The following is a 23,013-nucleotide window of genomic DNA, read 5'->3' as shown; positions in this document are numbered from 1 at the left end:
TGATCACTTCAGTGGCCAGACAGCCTGGCTCAGAGGGGCGCCGCCCTCAGGAAGCCGAGCTTGTTAGCCATCCCTTGGAATCCCATCAGAAATAAATATAAAAGTGTGAATGATGTCACTTTAAAGACTTTCACCAAGTCTATTTTATGCTTTTGTAAAATGACATTAACCAATAGTGCATCTTCCCTGTGTATAGGGTTAACTGCATTTATCATAATATAAAGAGTTCAAATACGTCTAGGTCCTATCCAAGCTATCTTATTCCTCTCTGTGCCTAGTATAGTGACATCAAAACTCAAGGTTTTTATGGGTTCCTTGCGGAAATCCTTACGATCTTTGTTGTTGGGGTCAGTTTTAGGTCACAAAGTTCCCAGGACGAGTGTTAAAGCCATATAAGATGCTGCTTTCAGGCCTTTAAGTTGGTTTCTCTTTTGAAAAAACCTGGAGAATAATAATGGAAATTAAATCAGAATCTAAAACTGAATGGTAGAGTTAAATAAGTTTGCCCATAGCATGCACCAGTCAATAGATTCACATACACATTATAGAATGCAATATTTAAAAATAACTGATTTGGGGAAGTAAAGCACCAGGTCTTTCTTCTAAGGCATCTTTCCCTGGACTTGAGATTCCAGTCTTTGGATTCATCGCTGAGTATGTTGACTTGAACTATTTGCACCTCCCATAAACTCTAAAGAATACTGTAGTATAATAAAATGTATATTGTATCCATAACACACACACACCTTGAGAGGTAGACCCTGCCTCTGTTCGTCTGGGAACAGTGGTAGTCTGAGGCATGCAATGCAAGAGTCTAAGGAGCCTGGAGCCATAGGTAATACTGATGCTCAGCTCAAAAGAGCTCTGGGATAACATCTGGTGGAAGACATTCCTTCATTTGCAAGTGACAACTGGGTCCCTCCAAACTCCTGCCTTGGTAGGATCCCAGGGGTACACCTCTGGTTTCTTAATCCATCCCAAGCTTCTACTCAAGACATTTCTATAAAATTAAATAAATGCTTGAAATCAGTTATGAGTCACGTACGTACTCATAAAAGCATCCCTTCCCTTTGAAAACATAAATGCATAGTAATTTTCTTCTTACAGAGAACTATTAAAATTATTTTTAAATTCATATGATTTCTATGAAATAATATATCCTTGAAAGGTCAAACCACCACAGGAGAATCCTTCTTCTCTCTAATTGGTGAGCATCTTTGTTGATAGGAGGGCACATGAACTTGGAAAGAAGTTCAAGTTTCCATAAGAAATTGTCCATCTTTCGGTGTGCTCCCAGTATCCTGAAATGGCTTAAATTTAAGAACCCACTTTTTATTTGTTTGTTTTTTCTTGTTTGCGTTTAACTACTGACTACAAGGCTGCCAGTTCAGAGGCACGCCCTGGCACGTAGGGAGAAAGGGAAGGATGGGAAATGCTTGAATGGTGGTGACAGGCATGACCTGAAATAATGCTCTCTGCTTCTGTAAGAGGATCCTGTGGGACAGTGCTCCTGGTAACACTTGGGATGGTCACAAGGGAGAGTCTGCTCAGCAGCGTGACTTTGTTTTTCGTTTATTGGTCTTTCCAATAAAGCAGGATCTTGATCATCTTAAATGTAAAGTGAGCATGCTGACTTCTTTTCCCCTCTTAGCTGCCAGCAACAATGCCATAGGCTCAGGATTAAGAGCACAATGCATACCTGCTTGTTCTCAAAATGAGGTGTAGTTGGGAAAGCTCTTGTGCTGGGATTGGCAGCTTCCGACAACTCTGTACAACAATGCCATTATCGCTACTTCCATGTGAAAATGAACGGGATCAACCAAATGTATTTAGGACTTGATGCCCTAGGTCTCTTAGCACCCGTTTGTCCTCCAGACCTGTTTTAAACATCTCTGGGTGTGAGACTCAGTGTTTCCAAAGAAATGTCTGGTGACTGTTGACGGTGCATACCTGATGGGGTAGAGTTCTGTTACACTGTGAATAGCCCAGAACTTCACATCTAGATGTCCCACAACAATTATCTGGTAATGAATGAATGGAGAATCTATTCTGAAATGCTGGTAGAAACTGTGGGAAAAAAAATGAGGCTTTCTACTGCCATAAAGATTGACAGGCTTAGACGATAGGATCGCTGAAGACAAATGGGTGCATAAGCAAATGTGGTGAAGAAAGCTGATGGTGCCTGGCTATCAAAAGAGATAGTGTCTGGGGTCTTAAAGGCTTGAAGGTGAACAAGCGGCCATCTAGCTCAGAAGCAAAAAAGCCCACATGGAAGAAGCACACCGGCCAGTGCGATCACGAGGTGCCAAGGTACCAGGTATACAGCATCATGCAAAAAAAAAAGATATAAGTATGTGTATGTATGTGTATATGTGTGTATATGTATATGTATATATGTATATATATACCATATTAAATGAAGGGGGAAGTGCAGAGTGGAGATCCAAGGCCCAAGTGTCGGCCAATGGAGATCCCCTCGTAGAGGGGTTTCGGAGAGGAGATGGGTTAATTAGGGTGTGAGGTAGTACCGATGAAGAACACAGCTTTCCCCCAGATCCTGGATGCTTCCTCCCCCCAACTACCATGATCCGAATTCTACCTTGCAGGGCTGGATAGGACAGAGGCTGTACACTGGTACATATGAGGGCTGGAGGTACAGGGAATCCAGGGTGGATGATACCTTCAGGACCAAGGGTGTGAGGGACGATGCTGGGAGAGTGGAGGGTGAGTGGGTTGGAAAGGGGGAACTGATTACAAGGATCCACATGTGACCTCTTCCCTGGGAGAGGGACAGCAGAGAAGGGGGGAAGGGAGACTCCGGATAGGGCAAGATATGACAAAATAACAATGTATAAATTACCAAGGGAACATGAGGGAGGGGGAAAAGGGGAGGGAGGGGAAAAAAAAGAGGACCTGATGCAAGGGGCTTAAGTGGAGAGCAAATGCCTTGAGAATGATTGGGGCAGGGAATGTATGGATGTGCTTTATACAATTGATGTATGTATATGTATGGATTGTGATAAGAGTTGTATGAGTCCCTAATAAAATGCAAAAAAAGAAAAGAGGAGAAAAAAATGATTAGGGCAAAGACTGTACAGATGTGCTTTATACAATTGATGTATGTATATGTATGAACTGTGAAAAGAATTGTATGAGCCCCAATAAATTGTTAAAAAAAAGAAAGCAATTTAAATATGGAAGTGAATAAGATGTGAATATTAAACCAAGAAAACTACTACAAATAAAGAAAAATAAAAGGAAAAAAAGTGTATTTTGAAAGGCTTCCAAAGAGAAATTTAATAAAAATCTTTGCATGAAAAAAAAAAAGATTTACAGGCTTAGAAACTGACAGGGACCGTTCTATTCTGTCAGTAGGGTGGTTATGTGTTGGACTTGACTAGACAGTGGTGAAATTGGTGTAACTCAACCTCTCCGTTTGAGATACACATTGCAAAACAAATGTATTCATGATAGACACGAGGGATCAGTAGTGTGAACCCTGCAGCTGCTTCTCTGGAGAAAGAAGAAAGGATCTCCTCCAATAGATAAGTCTTAGAACCCCAGAGAGGCAGTTCTCTCTCCAGTAGGGTCATTGTGAATCCAAACAGATGTAATGGCAGCTTTGAGCGAGTTAGACTAGACACGAGATGCCAAATAAGGCATGTCTGGAGAGTGGGGGGAATGCCGGTCTCCTAACTGGGCTTCGCTTTTGTGTTGCAGGACTCCTTGGCCCTGCCAAGAGAGATGCCTGGCTGCAGTTAAGGGCAGAGATCGAAGGGCTCACAGACTCCTGGCTCACAAATGCCCTTAAGTCTTTATCAATTATCAGTACGAGGTAAGTAGTGTTGTGGCACTTTCTATATTTACTGTGTTGAAGATGAAATCTTCATATATAGTACTGTATAGTGTAAATATCATATATAAATGTTATATCCATAGGCCATTTTAGAGTTTGAAGAGACCTAACAAGTCACTAACCCCAGTGATGAATTTCAATCTGTGTGTGTGTGTGTGTCTGTGTGTGTCTGTGTGTGTCTGTGTGTGTGTGTGTGTGTGTTAGAGGGGCAGTCTCTGCTTCTCAGAAATCAAGATACATCATCTCTGCTCCCTTACCTCCATAACCACTGCTAACTCCCCACAGAAAGGTCAAGTCACTTCTCATGAAACAGGAAAGAGAGCATCCTGCATTTGGCAGTGTTCACGGGATGAGGACAAAAACAAAGCAATAGTGTGTATACAAGAAAGACAGGGAAAAAACGAAATGCATGTTGTAAATCTTTTAGTTGACAATAGAAAATACACGTGATTGAAATGCCCCGAAAGGAAAAAGATAGCCCCTGCAAAGCTTCTAATCCTATTGTTGGTTTGAACAAAACCGTGGCATTCTGACCTATGGTGAAAGTAATAGCATTCAGTGTATTTATAAGTAGTTATCCACTATGTGCCGTAAGTGCTAATTAATAAATCAATGCATGTGAAGGGTGAAAGCAAGTGGAGTTAGAGAGGAACTTTTGTATTGTTCATGAGAAAATTACGACTATGTGCTCCTATAAAGATTTACAGTAAGCTCTGGATAGGGTCCATGTGAGTCCGAATTGACTCAATGGGAATGAATCCTTCATTCTATTGTTTTACTTAAGAATTAGATAGATAAGTAAAAGCATGGTTAGCAAAGCCATGGGTAACACATAATTCAAAGTGAAAGATACTGTTTGGACCGACAGGCAAACCTTCACAGGGTAAAAGAAGAGTCCAGTGCTGAGAACCCAGCATTAAATGATGCATATCAAATCCTCCTGAAGCGCGCGGGCAGATCCGCAGGTGCCCTGGGAGCAGTGTGTCTATGGAACAATGAAGGGCCAGCGGCTTTCCTGAGTCTGATTTGAAAGACCCCAGCAAAGTACTTTGCTCAATTCTGGGCACCACATTCACGTAGGGGAAATGACAAATTTGTAGCATCTTGTGTCCAGCTGAGTAACTAGAGGGTTTTTTAGAATGTTGGACCCATATTAAAGAAATATTTGGAGGGAGGGACCAAGGAATATAATCTGAAGAAAAGTCAAATGTGGGACAAGATGACCAATTTCTAGTATGTAAATGGTTTACCAAAGAACAAATGGCATGGAGTCCATTACAGCTCATGGCCTCCAGGTAAAAGGCTCCAGAGGCTGGAAACCTTTACAGGAGCAGACAGCCTCATCTTTCTCCCAAGGGGAGATGGGTGAGTTTGAACTGCCAACCGCATGTAAGGTTAACAGCCCAACACTGAGCTGACAGTGCCACGGTGCTAATTTTGCCAGCATCTCTCATGGAGAGAATTGGGGCCAAAGAGTAGGAGTCCTGGAAGAGATTGGGGGCTCCATGTAAAAACCTGCCTAACAAATTAAACAGGACTTGCTCTCATGGGAGCTCTTTAGCTGATGACATGGTAACCAAAGAGCAGGGCACCTGGGACCTGAGGAGTCCCGAGCCCCTGAAGCTGGGAGTCAATGGCAGCAGGAGGAGGTGCGAAACTTTCATTGGTTTGGAAAGACGTCCCTTGATTTGTTAAGGCCAAAGAGAATGATTGCATTGGCTGTTGAAACAGATAATGTTAATGCATCGCCCCCAAACTCCTTAAGCCTCCTGCCCCTTTTCAGGAAAAAAAATTACTCATCACTCCCTGCCAATTAAGAACGTTGGTACTGTAATTCCGAATCCAGCCCAACGTACAGATATCTGTGTGTGTAATCCCACTGGAGTATTCCAGTGTCCCCCAGGGGGCGGTATCACCTATTCGGTCTTAATGTAACCTTTATAAAGATCTGCGACTTCAGGAAAGAATAAAAGTGCCCACAGAAAGGAAGGGGAAAGCAGTCAGTGCACATTGTCACCGAGCCGGCTATGTTCTGGTAGTTTCACAGCCTTCCTGAAAATGTAGAACGCCCGAGGCTTATTGCAAACACTGCAAAACATGAACCATGCTGAAGGACCCAGAGAAAGCTGACATGCTTTGACTCCCTTTTACAACATAGTCTAAGAATATAATCAAAGATCAAGGAAAAGTATAGATGTAAAGTCGAATTATTTAGAAAACGGAAACAGCTGACTACTAAAAACTGAAACGGCATTAAGTGCCCATACTTAAATTTTTGTAATCATGGTAAAATCAGACGATGAAGTACTTTACACATGCTATGTTTTATTAAGAGAGGTGGAAGTAAGCCACATGATATAAATTAATAGTCTCATGATATAAATGGAATAGAAAACTCTGTATATAGTATTGTCCCAATTGGGGTTAGGGGGAGAATGTGTATTTGTGTGTGTGCGTGTGTGTACATATAATTGTCCCAATGGGAGAAAATTTGTGTGTGTACATAAGTGTTTGTGTGTATACATATATATGTGTGTGCATATAAATAAACACACACACACATATATATAAACCTTGGAACTAAATTTTCAAAGCAAAGAGGGCAATTATCTCTGGATTGTTAGATAATTGTTTTTCTTTTCTGTTTACATTGTCTGTGTTAAATAAACCTGTATTATAACTATATGCTTCATTTAAAATAAAATATGAAATGATGTAACTCTGAAAACCTCAGTGTGTAAATGATGAGACTGGATTTCAAAACCAATTCTCAAAGCTTAAGAAGCCTGTGCTCTATCTTACTCTACTGTATATTTTTCCTCTAACATCGATCTCCATATGACTTTGGACTGTGTCTTTGTACAGTTTTTTGAGAAAATATTTTATGGAAATTCAAATGCCACAATATAGTTGCTGTCTTGGCATCATTCTTACCTTTATTTGGAGAATCTCTTTATACTGAGGAACAAGTCACACCCTAGGTCTTAAAGACTGTGTTGGTGATATTTCTGACTTATCTACCTCCAAGAGTCCGTTTTTCCTCCTCCCCTATAACTGATCACCCCATCACTTGCTTCCAAGGGTTAAAACACCTATTGAGAGCCAGCCATGTAAACAGAAAATTTAGAAGTGATGTTTTCAGAGGCTAGTTTGTAATTATTTTGGATACTTCGTATGTCTGTTTCCTTATAAATGTTGGGTTTAAAAACAAAAACAAAGAGCAGTGTAGGTCTATGTGGATGTAAGTGTCTGCAGAACCATGAGGAGTAGCATTCGTCTCCCTGCTTGACGTTACCTTTGAGTCCATTCTGCCAGCAGTCAGCTTCCTGCTGTCCCTGGAATGCTAGAGAATTATAGACAGAATCATAGAGAATGTTCACAGGCTCTCACAAAGATATGTTAAAGGATACAAAATATATCATAAAGAAAATCCCCATAGCTGCGCGAGTCTGATTCCCGAATTCATGTGTGTAGCCTGAACCCCTCAATATCAAGTCACTCAATTTCCCTGTAGCCCCGAAAGGGCCACACTTCATTCTTAATGGATCCCCTCTTCCCAACCCCCAATCTCTCGGTGTTAACTTTACCCTGACCCAGGGTTCTGACACGAACTAAACAGCTCTGAGTTACAGTAGAGGAGATGCTTGCTCTTGCACTGTAAGGCCTTTGAGATGATTGAAACTGAAGCATTAAACTTATCGCCCTTTGACGAGTGGTGCTGTTTGTGGTTGAGCTTCAAGGATTCATCCTGTTCAGTAAAAAACAAGCGGCCTCTCCATTTCTACCTGCTCATGAACCGTTGTGTGTCAGCACCTTGATTAGGCCTCTGGGCTTTTACATAAAACAGAAGCCCCCACGAATCACTCATCCCCTTCTTTCTGCCGAAGTCTTCTACGTCTCAGGCCTGGAACAGGGAGCCCCATCCCCAGAGGATTGTGCCTGATCTGAGGGCTTATGAGGGTAGAGATAAGCCTCCGCTCCTCCACTGAGCCTCCCCACGATTGCCCTGGTTTGGGCGGCACCGTCCTCTGAGGCTCCGTAAGGACCTGAGGGAATCCTGATGATAGGCACTTTCCATGTTGCAGTTTCTCTATTTACCTGTCTCTCACTCTAGCGGTCTTACAACTTACCGTATATACTCAGGTATGAACCGACCTGGATATCAGCCGAGGCACCTAGTCTAACCACATAAACAGCATTAAAAATGTGCTGACAAACTCAGCTCATACACGAGTATATACGGTAAACAGAATGCAAAACGAAAGAAAAACTTCATTCATCCACACCATTTACTGCCCATTTGTTCTACTTTCTCTCTATTTAAAAAAAAATGTATCCCTAACACTTTTTAGGTGTAAGGACCCCTGATGATGTAGTGGTTACAAGTCAGGTTGCTAACTGCAAGGTCGGCAGTTCAAATCCACCAGCTGCTCTGCAGGCGACAGACTGAGGCTTTCCACTCCCATAAAGAGAAACTCACAGGGAAGCTCTACCCTGTCCTATCGGGTTGCTATGAGTTAGTATCAACTCAAGGATAGTGAGTTTGATTTAATAATTTTCCAGATGGTAAGTAACTGCCAAATCCTGAGAGATCAGTGGTTCGAAATCATCGTGACTTCCTGTTGGAAAGACGTGGCAACCTTCCCTTGTACAGGAACCTGAAGGTTCTACAGCAGTGCTCTCTCTACAGGCCTGCTCTAAGCTAGATTCAACTCCAGGCGCACAACAACAGTGAAAGGTTACCTTTGCAAGGGGCTTATTGTCAATCAAGAGATCACAGTGACATTTTTTAACCGAATCTACTAGAACTCAACTTATACGTATGTATGTCTGTCTTCTCTGGAGTTTAGGAGTAACTGCGTAAATGTATTGGTAACAACGACCCAACTGATTCCGGCACTTGCGAAGGTTCTGCTTTATAGTTTAGGAGGTGCCTTCCCCATTGAGAATATTTACAGTGCAACTAAAATAGGTAAGACTGTTATTTTAAACCCTGTGTCCTGGGAGGATATTTTGAGCGTGGGTCTCTGCATGGCCTTCTTTTTCATCCAGTTTGCTATCTGAGCATTGGCGCGATCTTGAGGAACAAAGATCCTGACAGCTCACCATGCTCGTCAATTTTATGACAACTTTTCATTAGTAATCAAATGGTCACCCCATTATCTGAATAGTTCTGGTTCCTGCTTCATCTTTCATATAGTAGGATTCATGCTACCTTTAATGATATATGGCATCTCTAGCCACAGTATTTAAAATTTTCACATATATACTTTTTATCCATAGATATATAATCACTTAGATAAAAGAGAAAAATATTATTTGGCATTATAGGAGAGTCTCGTGAATTTGAACTCGCTTCTTTTATCCAGAAAAAAATACACACACACACACACACAAAATCACATGTATACATGTAGTTGTTGTGAGGTGCCGTGAGTCCATTCTGACTCATAGAGACTTTGCGTCCAACAGAATGAAATGTCACTCGATCCCGGGCCATCCTCACAATTGTTCTGTTTGAGGCAATTGTTGCAGCCACTGTGTTGATCCATCTTGTCGACAGTCTCCCTCTTTTCCACTGCCCCTCAGAAACCATGATTAGAGTGATTACGTCACCTTCAGGGCTGGATGTCCACGTTTCTAAAAATGGGTGGCAATGGCAGTCCCAGAGCCACTACCTGGGGTTTCGCACTCTATCAATGTCGCCAACTTGGATGTGCGTGTGTTTCACAGACTCAGAGAGCTAGTAAACTCTCTCACGGAAACCTCATCAGCCAGGGCCGTCTTGAAAGAGTAAAACAACGCTTGCTCTCCACGGTGTGACGAGGGCAGGCCTAGGGAAATGCATGAGCTGTGTCATGTGACCTGAAGGTCAGCAAACTTTGGCTCTGGCACCTTGATAAGAGCAGTTCAAAATCTTAAAATCCCCACCAAAAATAACCTGCCCTCAGCCTCGCAAATGTCTGATGTCGGCACGAGCCAAAGGAGCCCCTCGTTGCAGCTGTTTTAGGAGCCCAGCTAAAGGGATCCAAGCATTCACAAAGGAAAGTCCACATTGTCACACACACTACAATTTGGAGCCTTGCTGCTATGCCTGCGCTTTTTTTTTTTTTACATAAACAAATGTATTTGGGTTAACAGCACTTATATATTGGAAATTTTGCCTTTTGACAAATTAAATGATGGAATCAAATGACTTTATATTGGCAAAAGCATTACTTTGAATATGGATGATGCCCCACGTACACTCACTTGTTGACAAAATGGTCCCTTCTTTATTATCTAGGGCAAAAATAATTTTATTTTCCCTTCAAGATATATATGTATATATTCTTTACTATGAACATAAGGAAGAAAAATGTAAAAGTAAGTAATTATCCCATGAACATTCTTGGATGGATTTAGAAATTCCTGTTTTAAAATGAGTAATAAGCAGCAATTCCACAGTGGTCTTCCAAGAGTACCATCTGAGGGTAATAATGTTATCGGGCCCAATCAGAGGGCACTCTGAGGGCCATGACTTAGGACCACTAACTAGGAGCAGACGAGCTTCTAACCACTTGAAAAAATGAGTTATTTGTCAAGCTAATTCCATTCTCAGTGTCTCATTTCTCTATAGGGGTGAATTTTCATTTTTCACAGTCCTCTGTTCAGCCGCCTTGTTTATGCTACTCAAAAGAAATGATATAACATTGGGGCATAGAATTAAACAAGCAAATGCTATGAAACTGTAGAATCGCTCAGAAAATTGTTCCGATATTCTTTTGGTGGCGTAAACGTTCCAACATTGTCCTGTTAGTCAGATGCTTAGCCCCATCCACTGCCTTGTGCGGAGTGAAATACACATTTGCTTCATAATCAGTCCCAAGTGATAATGTTGTTCAAACATGTCTATTGATTTTGTCAACCCAGAAGTTGCAGGCGAGTTCACGCCATGTTCAAGAGAAATTAACCTAACACTTTATAACTCTTCAGGTTACTGAATGCAGTGGCCGGAAGAGTAAGCAGTGCATTGTTTTTCAGGCAAGGAAAGCTGTTTTGAGCGTATAGTGTCCAGATTTGGCACTAACATAACTTATGTTGTGATTGGAGATGGCCGAGATGAGGAGCATGCCGCTAACCAGGTAACTTCGCTCTGAACTCCATCTCATTTATCTTCCAGGGAAAGAAAGTTGCTTTGAACGAATAATGCAAAGGTTTGGCAGAAAAGTAGTATATGTTGTAATTGGGGATGGTGTAGAAGAAGAACAGGCAGCGAAAAAGGTAACCTGTCTCCCATACTATCGGTGTGATATTGCTGATGCAAGCCGCTTGTCTGCATTCCTGCCATCAGCCCCGATGGCAGCGTGAACGACGATTTCAATGCGTAGATGCCAGTCCTGAGAGCATGAGCAGGTCAATACTCACATAAACCATTTGGAGGCTAGCATTGTCTTTGCCTGGCATTTGATAGGAATTGCAAGAAAATCCACCTGTCTCTCACACGCGTGTAAATATGTGTGTATACACATATGTACATACATAGATACACACATACATACTACTGTATCTATATTCAGTATATACATATATTGTCATATAAAAGGCCCAGTTCTTATCATCCTATTCCTTGCCCATCCCTTAATACCACCAGTCCTGGGACTGCATAAAAGGAAGTGTTACTAAGGCGGGCGAAGAGATGGATTGGCTGAAGTAGAAACAGCCGTGAGAAGGCTTGGGGACCCGTGACTTGAAGAGGCTGGGTCATCAGCTCCCTTGGGGCCAGGGCGTCCTAGAGACCGGGGTGCCTCACCTCTCCTGGAAGAGCATCTTCTGTTTCAGGGAGGCATCCGTACCCCATCGAAGCCACGCAGACGGCCTGGGAGACTGTGGAACGACCTTGTCATAAGGCCCTCGGTATTTAAATCAGGCTTTTCATCTAGCCCATATTTCTAAAGACAAAAAGCCAGGCAATTAAAAACCATTAAATGATTGGCTCGAGATCAAAGGAGGTATGATGTCAGGATCGACCCCAGCCACCAAACTGTCAGTCAGCACAGCTTCCACCGGGAAAATAGCAAAACAATGTGCTGCCAAAATGAAAGCCACCAAATGCCTAAGACAAAGCGAAATAATGGTTAATTTCCAAAACAATGGCAGATCAGTTGATCGTATTTTACAAAGAAAGAGCTCTCTCCTTATTCTCCTGAGAGATGTCAAATCATCGCCTGTTGTACGCCTCACGGGACTCTTGGCATGATGCAGGAGTGTTACTATCAGATTTCCATTTTCCAAAACATTATCCACATAAACTGCTTTCTGGAGACGTGTATGGCCATCAGAGAAAGAGAAAAGAGGTGGTTATGCTTCTAGTTGGTTAAAACCACACAAAATGGACAAACGGAAACCACTTCCACTTTAGGTGACTTAGTAAAGTGTTGGCTGGCCTCCGTGAAATGCCCCATGACGTTTCATAACAAGAAAGCTGACTGAGGCTCTGCCACCCACAGGACACCTAGGTTTAATGAGAAATATCAATGACCCTCGGTGACACGCTGAACACCTGAAGATATCCTGTATGAAGCCCGAGCTGCAGCTCAAGGAATGTGCCTTTCATTGCTGACTACTAGTTGAAATGGCTTGCAGTGACAGGCCATTGGCATCTTCTGAAATTTGTCCATGTTCTGTGTCTGTCTTGCTTTGGTCTTTCACATCAACACCAAACGATGCACAGCACACCACAGTAGATATTGCTGTAATGCCAGGAAGCAGAGTAAAGCTCCATTAGCTTATGCGAAGCTCCCAGATAATCTAAATCAAGGGTAATTAAATCCACTTCCCAAATGAGAACCAATGATAGGTTCAAATGGAATTGTATTGAGTTGACCCAAAATATCCAGGTAGACCTGCTGTATGCCAGTCATTGCATCTTCTACTATACACCCCGAATATCAATGGAGCAAGGGATAATGCCCAGGGAGTGACAACTTCTGTTAGAATGCTATTTCCAAATGGTTGTTTATGGAGGTGCCGTCTCGGTGGTGGTGAAAGCTAATAATTCCCGTTTGCAATACTGGTGGTTGGTTTCTCTAGTGCCCAGATGCATGCTTTCCTTTTGTTGTAGTTGTAATTGCATGTGCAGAAATATTAAGTACTATTTTATTATTACAAATAGATCTGAGCTGCATAGGAAAAATAAAGTTACTTCTAGGTGAACCTCTGGCCTTTAATTCAACCTAAACACACAGATTGCTTTGGATCTTTAAGGGGCAATATTGTACAAATATTCTTTTATAGGAATAGATGTTATAATCCACATATATCAGTTTAAGTTGTTTAAACCCAACAAAGCCAAAACTCTTGCCATTGAGTTGATTCCACCTCACAGCTACCCTATGCAACAGAATACAACTGCCCCATGGGTTGTCGGAGGCAACAGGAGCAGACAACCTCTGCTTTCGCCCACGGAGCAGCTGGTGGGTTTAAACTGCTAACCTTGTGCTTAGTACCCCAATGCCTAACCTACAGTGCCACCAGGGCCCCTTTAAATGTTTCAAGAAGCTGGAAAAAATAAAAATTTAAAATAAGCCTAGAATAAAATGTAATGTTATATCTTAATGAACCCATCATATCCAAAAATGTATTGCCTCATCACATAACCAATATAATGAATGATTAATTGTTCTTTAATGATCTCCCCTCACTACTCTCAGTGTTTTTAAATTAAATTCAGTATGCATTTCACAGTGAATCAGCCACAATTCAAGAACTCACTGTGGCTAGTGGCTGCCATAAAGGCAGTTAAGCATTCCTTTTTAGAGTATTGATTAAAATGATGCTTAATCAAACATCCTTTCCACTATGTATGTGTGTGCATGTGTATATGACTATCTATTCCACATGTACGTATTTTAGAAGATGTCCTCGGCCCAAAGTGACAAGTAATGTTTGCTTTTGCCAATTGCTATGGCATAAAAATGTTCCTTTCTTTCATTAGTATCGCGCAGTGGCATCTCTTGAATTTTTTCTCTCATCACTCCCAACTACGACATATTTACTGCTCCATATTCACTGATGGGTGGAGTCCCTAGGTGGGGCAAACTGTACAGTTAATGTGTTGGGCTGCTAACCAAAAGGTTAGAGGTTCGAGTCCACTCAAAGGCACCTTGGAAGAAGGGCGTAGCAATCTACTTCTGGAAAATCAGCCATCAAAGAGCCTATGAAGCATGGTTCCTCCCTGACACACGGGTTCTGCGCAGTGGGGATGTAGTTTCCCATCTGAATGCGTACACTCTGGTACACAAGGGATGGCAGTGTATTGGAATCAACTCATGGTGACCGCTAACTAGTGGTATACTTCTTTGTCTTTGGAAGGCCACGAGCCATTGTAAACTTTTTTTTTTTCATTCCAGAAGAATCCATTGTTGCCTTCTTGGGGATAATATTTTCTCAGTAGTTAGCTAATCACCCTAGATAAATAAGAAAGGTAACCAGCCTGCACTTGTTTCTACCTTATATTGACTAATTTCAAATTATTTTTTACATAGAAAATAATTCTCACCCCCCTTCTGCCCCCCCATCAAGTAGACAAGAGACTTGGGCTTAGTGAGTTTATGCTTTCTATTTTATTTTTACATGGAATGTGGGTCTCTCCGCGGTGATGTGGTGATGGAAAGTTTCTGCCCATCCTCCAAGTAGGACTTGGGGCCCCGCTGGCTTTCTCAGAAGTGGATGTTGGCGGGCCGCTTTCCACAATAGACATGAGCTGCTTCAGCAAGGGCCACGCGTGGTTAGCCCCTCAGTAAAATCCAGTTCAGATCTATTTCTTTGTGATGTTTGACAACGCTCTTTTGATGCTTCCACGCCTTCAGACCTCTCCGTGCCTCCATTCAACTTGGGTGGACGCCGCCTCCTTGTGCATAGTGCTGCCTGCTCGAGACAATAGTTGTGATCTCTCTCCTCCCCCCCCCCTCTTATCCACCCAGCACAACATGCCCTTTTGGAGGATATCCAGTCACTCCGACCTCTTGGCTCTCCATCAAGCACTGGAATTAGAGTATTTGTAACTGTGTTCTTCAGCTGGGGATCTTTTCTTTTTTTAATTTTTATTTCAAGTACACTGAATTTTTATGTGTGATTTCATGCCTCTGGCTTTACACATAGAAATTGTCTTAAAAGGAGGAACTATGTGGAATGAAAATTCCAGAAGGAAGAATTCAGATTGCTGGATGGCGTTGAACGTTTTTTTTGGTAGTGCTGCAGCAAGGAAGCTCTGTGGTCTTACAGTTACTCCAACGCTTTGGTGGTTTGAAAACAAAAGCAACAATCGGTGGAGGTTGCTGGTTCACACCGGAGGAGTCCTGACTGGAATGAACAGCCCTAGCAAAGAGTGCGGACTCTGGCAACCCCAACCCCACCCCCCACCCCCCACCCCCCACCCAGGCTCTGTCTGACAAGGCGGTGTTCAACAACATTCCTCGACGTGGGATCTTGCCAGCCCTGAGGTTTGAATCTGACTTTAGCCTACCTAGCCCAGAAAATCTGAATTGGAATGCACTCAGACTGTATAAGGACAGTCCTATCTCTAGACCTGTAATTTGTGTAAATTATTGATGAAAATAATTGACTGTGACTTTATTAGCAGCTGACTTCGAAGTGGATGCAATTGTTTTTCCTTTCATTTGTTGGGGTGGGGCAAGGGAGGGAGAAGGGGAATATAACATGGTTTCTCTTTTTTTAAGTTTGGCAAACAGAATGTTCACCTGATGTGCTGTGCCTTAAACACAAGACAGTGTGTGTGTGTGTTACAATGGAAATTGGGTTGAAAATCCCCAGAGAGATGGAAAACCAAAGCCCTTTGAGACCATTCTTCACATGACCAAATTAAAATTCAAGCCATCACAGCTGAATATTGCATCAGCAGACATCAAGTGCTCATTACAGCGAGAAAATAATTATAATAAAAGGAGGCTTGTGTGTTTATTTGGGTTCCTAATAAGTCCAATCACTTGTCTGAGGCAACTGTTGGTGCAGAAGGTTTGGGCAAGGCCATGGGACCTTTAGTTCGAAAGTGAAATGTGTGTTGAAGTCTTGAGTTGCCCTGGTATGGTTTTACTGGAGAAAACTAAGAGCCATATTCATGAGTACTTGCACTGTTTTGAGTTGGAGATGATTTTCATATATGTCATTTGCATAAAAGGCGGTATTCTGATACAAATCGTAAAAATAAAAACTAACACCCAGACTTCCTTAGGTGTGTATATTGAAAGGACCTGGCTTCAAGTAAAGCTAAGTGCATTGTGTCCTAAGAACATGCGCGAGTGACCTCTCATCAGTAGTTACAGGTGGATGTCCCAATGACTTCTGAAGGACAACAGGTCTATGGAAGTGTGAACGAGAATATCACCTTAAGATACATGGGCTGTACAAGTGAGCGGAACCTTGGCAGCATTACCCAAATCACAAATAGCTGGTTATCCATTGTAACGCAACAGCCGTTTCGCTCTCCATGTCAAGCTCAGAGGTGTTAGTTACTGTCTGGATGCAAACTGTACAATCAACTGCAATCCTTGCACGGGGCTCTTGGTCCTCGTGGGTCGGCACAGTTTCTTCCTCTTGCTGTGTAGCCTAAGTTAGGAACATGATATAGGCTCCCCAGTTGGTTTTCTTTCTGACATGGTTTCCCTTGTGGAAATTTAAGACTTCACGATATGGAGGTGTTTTCATGGCATCTACAGCCGCAGTTTCGTGTTTCGCAAGTCCTGATGCAGTACCTGGACTCCCTCTGTTGGACAGTGTCTCTAACCAGATGGTGGCCCGTCAGTGGCAGCTTCTGGGGCTTCAGTGGGGTTCTGCTTGGCACACAAACCACAGCACTCCCGATAGAATTATAATTTTTTTTTAGGTGATACAGCCTCTCTTTACGTAGTGAAGTCTAAGGCCATGTCTACAATTTGGAAGAAAGACTTTGAGAATCCACGTTGTGCATACAATTGTGAGTCATTGTAAACCTCAAACTTTAAGTTCTGTTGTGGCTTTTGGCCTAAGGACTGTTGCAGACACATTAAAAAATGGAATGCTTTTAGCAATCATGATTTTTGAAGCAGTGTACTTCTACTGGGCTTTAGTTTGACCCATAGCACCTTTAAAATTAAATTGCTGCAATGATAATCAGCATGTAATTTTTTGTGTCCTAAAATCTTGCACATTGATTGTGGGGAATAAAACAAAAATATCTTTACCATCCAGCCATTTGCTTTAAAGATAGACTTGTGGCCTGACATCTGAATTTTAGATTCTTTCTCCTTTTTTTAAAAATCATTTTATTGGGGGCTCATATGACTCATCACAATCCATCCATCCATCCATCCATTGTATTAAGCACATTTGTACATTTGTTGCCCTCATCATTCTCAAAACATTTGCTTTTACTTGAGTCCTTAGTATCAGCTCCTCATTCCCCCCCCCCTCCGCCCCCCACCCCCAAGCAAAGCTTCTTCTACTGCTAAACCTGCAGGGGCAAAAGGAACGCCCCTTCGAAAAGCAGAGAAGGATGGATGACTGCATCACCAGGGCTGTTTCTCACACACTTCCTTTCTTGTGATTATGGATTCAACAAAGACTGCCAGCACAAGACCTCATTGCTAGGCTGACAGAGAACAGTCTGCCTGGCACTGCGCAGGCTGACATCACGGCTGGGTCTTGTGATTCTGAGCATGCGCAAACTAGAACGTTCCCTTCCCCTCTAAGGAGCAGAAAGCCCTTTTCCTTTCTGATCTGCAAAATAAGAAGAATTAACAAAATAATCACTTTTGGCAAGCCCCATATTCTATGTGTATATAGAATAGTGTGCCTTATTGTAAACCAGTTTGAAAACATATCCTGAATATGTTCTGTATCTAAGATGGGGTTTGGGCTACTGTACAAACGTGATTTATTACTAGACAAGATAACCAACCCGCCTTGTGTTGCACCTGAAAAATATCTAGCTCTGGTAATTTCAGAAACAAAATAGGTGTTGTCGTTACGATATTATACCAGATGCGATGAAGTCATTGTAACTCTGCAAAAAAAATTGTAAATCAAAGTCAGAGGCAGGGAGAAAATCAAATAGAATCAAGTTGTTTGCACACAAAATATAGGTAATTACTATCTCTAAGAATTTTGATTTCCTTTTTCTCTGGTATAAGATTCAAAATGGAGTCAACAGTATATTCCAACGTGAAGATAATGGTTTTTAAAAGCTAATATGATTGTGACAAACATACGTTCTCTGTGAATATGGCATTTAGTGTTCCTCTTTAAAACAAAGTTACTTACCAGGGAGGAAGTTGCATTTGGCCTCCCGCTATGGTAGCATTGTGGAGTTCTCACAGTAAACGCCCAGGGTTTCTGTCATGTATTAGTAAGGTGTAGTTTATCGGGGCCGACATAATTTAAAGAAATGTAAATTAATATTAAAAGCTTGTAAAAATATGTACATCTTTACTATTTCTCAATAAATAACTTTGGAAATGTTTTCATTTTCTTCACCCTCCCATGCTGCCGAGTGTTGGTTTTCTATTTCTATTTAGCATAATCCTACATAAGGTGAGCTTTGTGTTTCTCCCTCTCCACGTACTCTGACTTTTCTCCTTCGGCCTTAAGTTGAGGTTGAGATACAACCCAATAAAATGTCATTAATTCACACCACAAAATAGACTGGCGTTTATCAAAAAGGTGTGAGCTGAATCATTTTTTCCATACAGTGAGTGGCATCGAAGAACACAATATAGTCACAATATATGAAGGATCCAGCAATGCTGAGCGGGACATTTAACGTAAGTTTCCTTTAGGTAAATATGGGGTATGATTTATATATAATTTCCAAGAGGCTATCGGTCGAGTGTGTTTTGTTTTTTTCCCTGTCTAGTCCCTTTCCTGTCTAGTGTATACCGATGATGAGCTTGCACGTCTGTGCTCATGTGCAACCAGAGGCAAATTTCAACTAGCCTTTTTCCATTCACAATTTTTGAAAATCTTAGCCATAAATTGAATGAGATTCAAGTATTATTATGTGGGAACACATTGGTGAGCCACCTGCTTTATAAGAATCAGTAATGACCTAAGGTGTGGGAAACTTAACACAGAGGGAAATAAGACTAGGATCATATTTCCTAACTTATAACAGAGGGAATCTGGAAAGTAAGCATTCCATGGTAGGAAAGCCTCTACTTCGGTAAGTTCGAGATAAAGTCCAAGTACATTATGCTGTGTTAAATATCAATCCCACAGATTCTCCCCTAACAGCTATGCTGCCTTAAAGTGAGCACATGGTTGATCCTATCTCCCTACAGAAACAGGCATCCCTTTGCTCTTTCCTCCCGCTGTGTCACCCAGCCCCCTTCATACCTTCCCCATGCAGGAATTAGGTTTCCTCACCTGTGAATTCAGCGACCTTACTGTACCTCCTGAATATTCCAGTCTTATAACTACCTATAAATATCTCAAGATAGTAAAGACGCTCTGCTCCCTCTTTCTTCTCCTGCCTCCAGGTGGACCAACAAGAGGATCCGAGGTGGGCACGCTGCCATAAATGTGTCTGACTCTTTTACTCTAGTCTCTCTCCTTTCTTCTATGACTTCACTATGATCTTTATATATTCTAACTGTACCATTGCGCACACTGGCTGACTTCCTCTGAGACTAAGGGAATACAATAGATATGGTTTGCATAAATTGCATCTGCAAACTTTCATTCTGTCCCTTAGATTCAGTTTCCCATGGGAATTGGATTTAGAGAGAGACCACAACTCTCACATCACCCGCACCTCTCCCCTGAGCTCCAGTCAAATGTATCACTGACCTCTTCAGTGTACCTACTTGGATATCTAAGGAACTGTGGCCTCATTTCCAGAATTGAACTTGAGTTTCCTTCCACCCCAATTTCTCACCTCTCCCACCAAGTCGTTCTGTTATTGCGAGCCTCCAACAAGCCTATTTCTACTCATGGTGACCCACGTGTGCAGAGTGAAAGTACGGTGATTTTTAAGGTTGTGACCTTTCAGGTACGGATGGCCAAAGTCATGCTCCAAGGCATTTCTGGGTGGATTTGAACCACCAACCTTTTGGAAACCAATATTCTATTACCCATGGACTCCTTACCTAGGTCATACTGTTTCCGTCCTCACATTCACCTCTAGCCTACTTTCTCCGCGTTTACTTGGACCTTGCACCTCCATGTTCTCAGCACACGCCGGGCGCGCTTCCTCTGCGGGACCTTTGCACTCACTTGTCTTGCTTCCAAAGTTTTTCACCCAGATATCTGCTTAGTATCCTGCCACAGATCACTCAGTCTTTTCTCTAATATTGTATTTCACGGAGAATACCCCCTCCCTCTCTATATTTGCACGTACTCTACTGGCTCCTCACACTCACTCTGCAGATTTATACTGATCCAACACGGCAAATATTTTTCATTTATCTTAAGTCTGTTATGACTCACTGGAATGTTCGCCTTGTGAGAGCAGGGACGTTTATTTCATTTTGTTTGCGTCTTCCTGTAACCAGTATTTGGGAAATAATTGTGTCCAAAATGTATTTATTGATTTAACACACAAACCTCAGGACGACCCTTAAAGAATCAAGGTCTACATCAGGTTTCAAAGACTGCACAGCAAAATCCACTATCTTTTCATCCCAGTTTCATACGCATACGCACTCACAGGTAATTTCGGGTGAGACCAATTTAACTTTTATCAACATACCTGGAGTGTCTGCTGACAAAATTTATGAACAGAAGAGCAAGAAGGGCCATAGCAGAGACGGGATTGGAAAAATGTATGAGTTGAGAATGACCTGCTGAGCATTAACAAATTGACTGTTAACCAGTGGTTGTTTTCTGACCGCTGCCTTTTCTTTTTATAGCAAAGTATGCAACGTCCGTGTTGTGTTGTGTTGTGCTGTGCTGTTAGGTGCTATCGTGTCTGTTCCGGCAGATTTCAGACCTTGTGTCCAGCAAAAGGAAATGCTGCACCCTGCACCATCCACACAAGTATTGTATGTCTGAGGCCATTGTTGTAGCCACTGTGTCGATCCTTCTGGTTTAGGATTTTCCTCTTTTGTGCTAACCTTCTGCTTTACCAAGCATCATGGTCTTTGGAAGGGACCCCTCTCTTCTGATAACTTGCCCAGTCTTTCCACCATTAATTCTAAAGAGCATTCTGGCTGTACATCTTCCAAGGTTGATTTGTTGGTTTTTTTTCTTTTGACAGTCCATAGGTTTACAATATACCTTACCAATTCAAATGTTTTAACTTATATAAAACAGTAAAAACAAGTCACTAAATCTTGAGGAAATGTCTCACATGGTCGTGAATGCTGTCCCACCCCAGATCCAAAGGTCAGGCAGAGGTGAGCCAAAATGCAAGAGTCAGTGTTAGAGGCAAAAGATATCCAAAATTCATAGCAGGTCATCTTGCTTCTACAAAAGGTAAGTGAGGGAGTAGAGGTGTGATCTTCCAGGTTGAGACATTGTGTGTTAGAAAATATGGTGGTACCAGTACTATACCCTATCCAAGGAAAACAGAAGATGCTATTTTAAGTCACCCTCTCTACTAAGATAAGGTCAAAGATGCCCCAAGTCAACACAGGCTGTCGCTGTCCCCTCTGATAAAGGGACATCTCAAAGATGACCCAAAGGAAACAGAAGTTGTTGCTGGGTTTGCATCCTTTGTTGAAACTGTCCCCAAGGAACCAAATGGTATGGCTTGGGTCCTATTTGTGTTAATTGGGGTTAGCTAGAGAATAAAAAATTTAAATATACTCATATGTGTATAAGAGAGAATTTTATATCAAAAAGTAATTTTATATTGAGAAAACATCCCAACCCAGTTCAGATCAAGTCCATAATTCTGATAGTAGCCCATATGTCTGATACTAGTCCATAAATTCCTTTTTAGACTCACACAGGACATGCCATGATGTCAAATGAAGGACGATCATGGGCCTGTAGGTAGAAAGTCTTGTGGATCCAGTGGTGGTGGGAGCATCTCCATGGCTCTGGCTGCCATCAGTGTAGCTCTTTGTGGCTTGTCATCAGGATCATGAAGCAGAGAAAAAGTGTGTCCCGCTTCCAGGCCCACACAGAGGCATCACTGGCTATGATCTGATTGACAGGCTAGACTCTACCCCTTCACTCAAGTTGACAGGAGATTATGTAACTGCCACAAGATCCTCCAGTAAGGTCAGGGCTTAAACCCACCCTAATCCTATTCATCAGGATAGTAGGGAATACCCTTCAAAATAGGACAATAGCTTCAGGCATAGAGAGTCCAGAAGTATATAAAAAAAGGGTTATGGCTAGAAGAGCCATATCAATTGACTACAACTCAATGGGAATGTAGCATAAGGCGACTATAGTGTGCATAGCACAACTAAAGTAAAAATGCTCTCCCAGAAGCACCAACTGCTCAGCGCATATACTGACCTGCATGTGCAGGCACAGAGCGCTTTCTGGACTTGAGAGCATTGTGGAGCGGGTATCTATCATCTGGGTTCTCGAAAAGTAGTGAGCAGCCTGCTGGTATTTACTCACAAGGAATAAGAAAGTGACCAAAAGTACAGATGAAAAAAAAATTAGTTTACTTAGACCAGAGCCTCACCTACCCTGGGACCAGAAGTATTAGATGGCATGTGGTTCCCATCACACACCATTCTAACCTGGGTCACTATATCTGGCGCCAGGTAGAATAGGAGAAAACTGTGAAAAAGAACTCAAATTATCACTAAAACAAAACAAAAAGCCGGACAAACTAACAGTAGAGAAAACAGGACTGCCTGAGGCTGTCACCCTAAGCCACCATTTACACCTGGCATCAACCTTAACCCTTGAGATCAGGATCTTTTAGTGTAATAGCAGAGTGGCATACAAACAAGGGATAGGACCTGAAAGGTCACTGTCCTCCCTACAAATCACCCAGGTGAAACAAAAAGGTCAACAATTGCTCAAAAACAAAGGTGAGAAGATAAGTGAGGCAGGAAAGAGTGTTGAAAGGAATACAAACAACTGCCATTGAGTCAATTTTGACTCCTGGTGACCCTATAGGACAGTGTACAACTGTTTCCCTATAGGTGACCCTATAGGACAGTGTACAACAGTTTCCAAGACTGTGACTCTTTACAGGAGAACAGAGCCTCCTA

General features: G+C 42.1%; 1 protein-coding gene across 10 annotated transcripts in view; it reads left to right on the top strand.

The window, feature by feature from the left end:
* EYA4 (EYA transcriptional coactivator and phosphatase 4) overlaps positions 1 to 18,473 on the top strand; it is a 287,674-nt gene extending 269,201 nt beyond the window's left edge. For 3 of the 10 annotated variants that reach the window (XM_075554518.1, XM_075554526.1, XM_075554525.1), the window contains 4 exons: positions 3,721 to 3,835; positions 8,707 to 8,828; positions 10,880 to 10,980; positions 14,821 to 18,473. In XM_075554518.1, the coding sequence (XP_075410633.1) occupies positions 3,721 to 3,835; positions 8,707 to 8,828; positions 10,880 to 10,980; positions 14,821 to 14,901 (419 nt within the window). In that variant the 3' untranslated portion in view covers positions 14,902 to 18,473. Of the gene's footprint in view, positions 1 to 3,720; positions 3,836 to 8,706; positions 8,829 to 10,879; positions 10,981 to 11,018; positions 11,120 to 14,820 lie in introns of all 10 variants that reach the window. The other 7 variants (XM_075554523.1, XM_075554517.1, XM_075554522.1 and 4 more) reach the window with 4 other exon arrangements.
* Positions 18,474 to 23,013: the final 4,540 nt, after the last annotated feature.

This window comes from Tenrec ecaudatus, chromosome 7, assembly GCF_050624435.1.
Source record: "Tenrec ecaudatus isolate mTenEca1 chromosome 7, mTenEca1.hap1, whole genome shotgun sequence".
Classification (NCBI taxonomy): Eukaryota; Metazoa; Chordata; class Mammalia; order Afrosoricida; family Tenrecidae; genus Tenrec; species Tenrec ecaudatus.
Note: the sequence above shows the minus strand (reverse complement) of the source record. Positions and strands in the feature narration are given on the sequence as shown.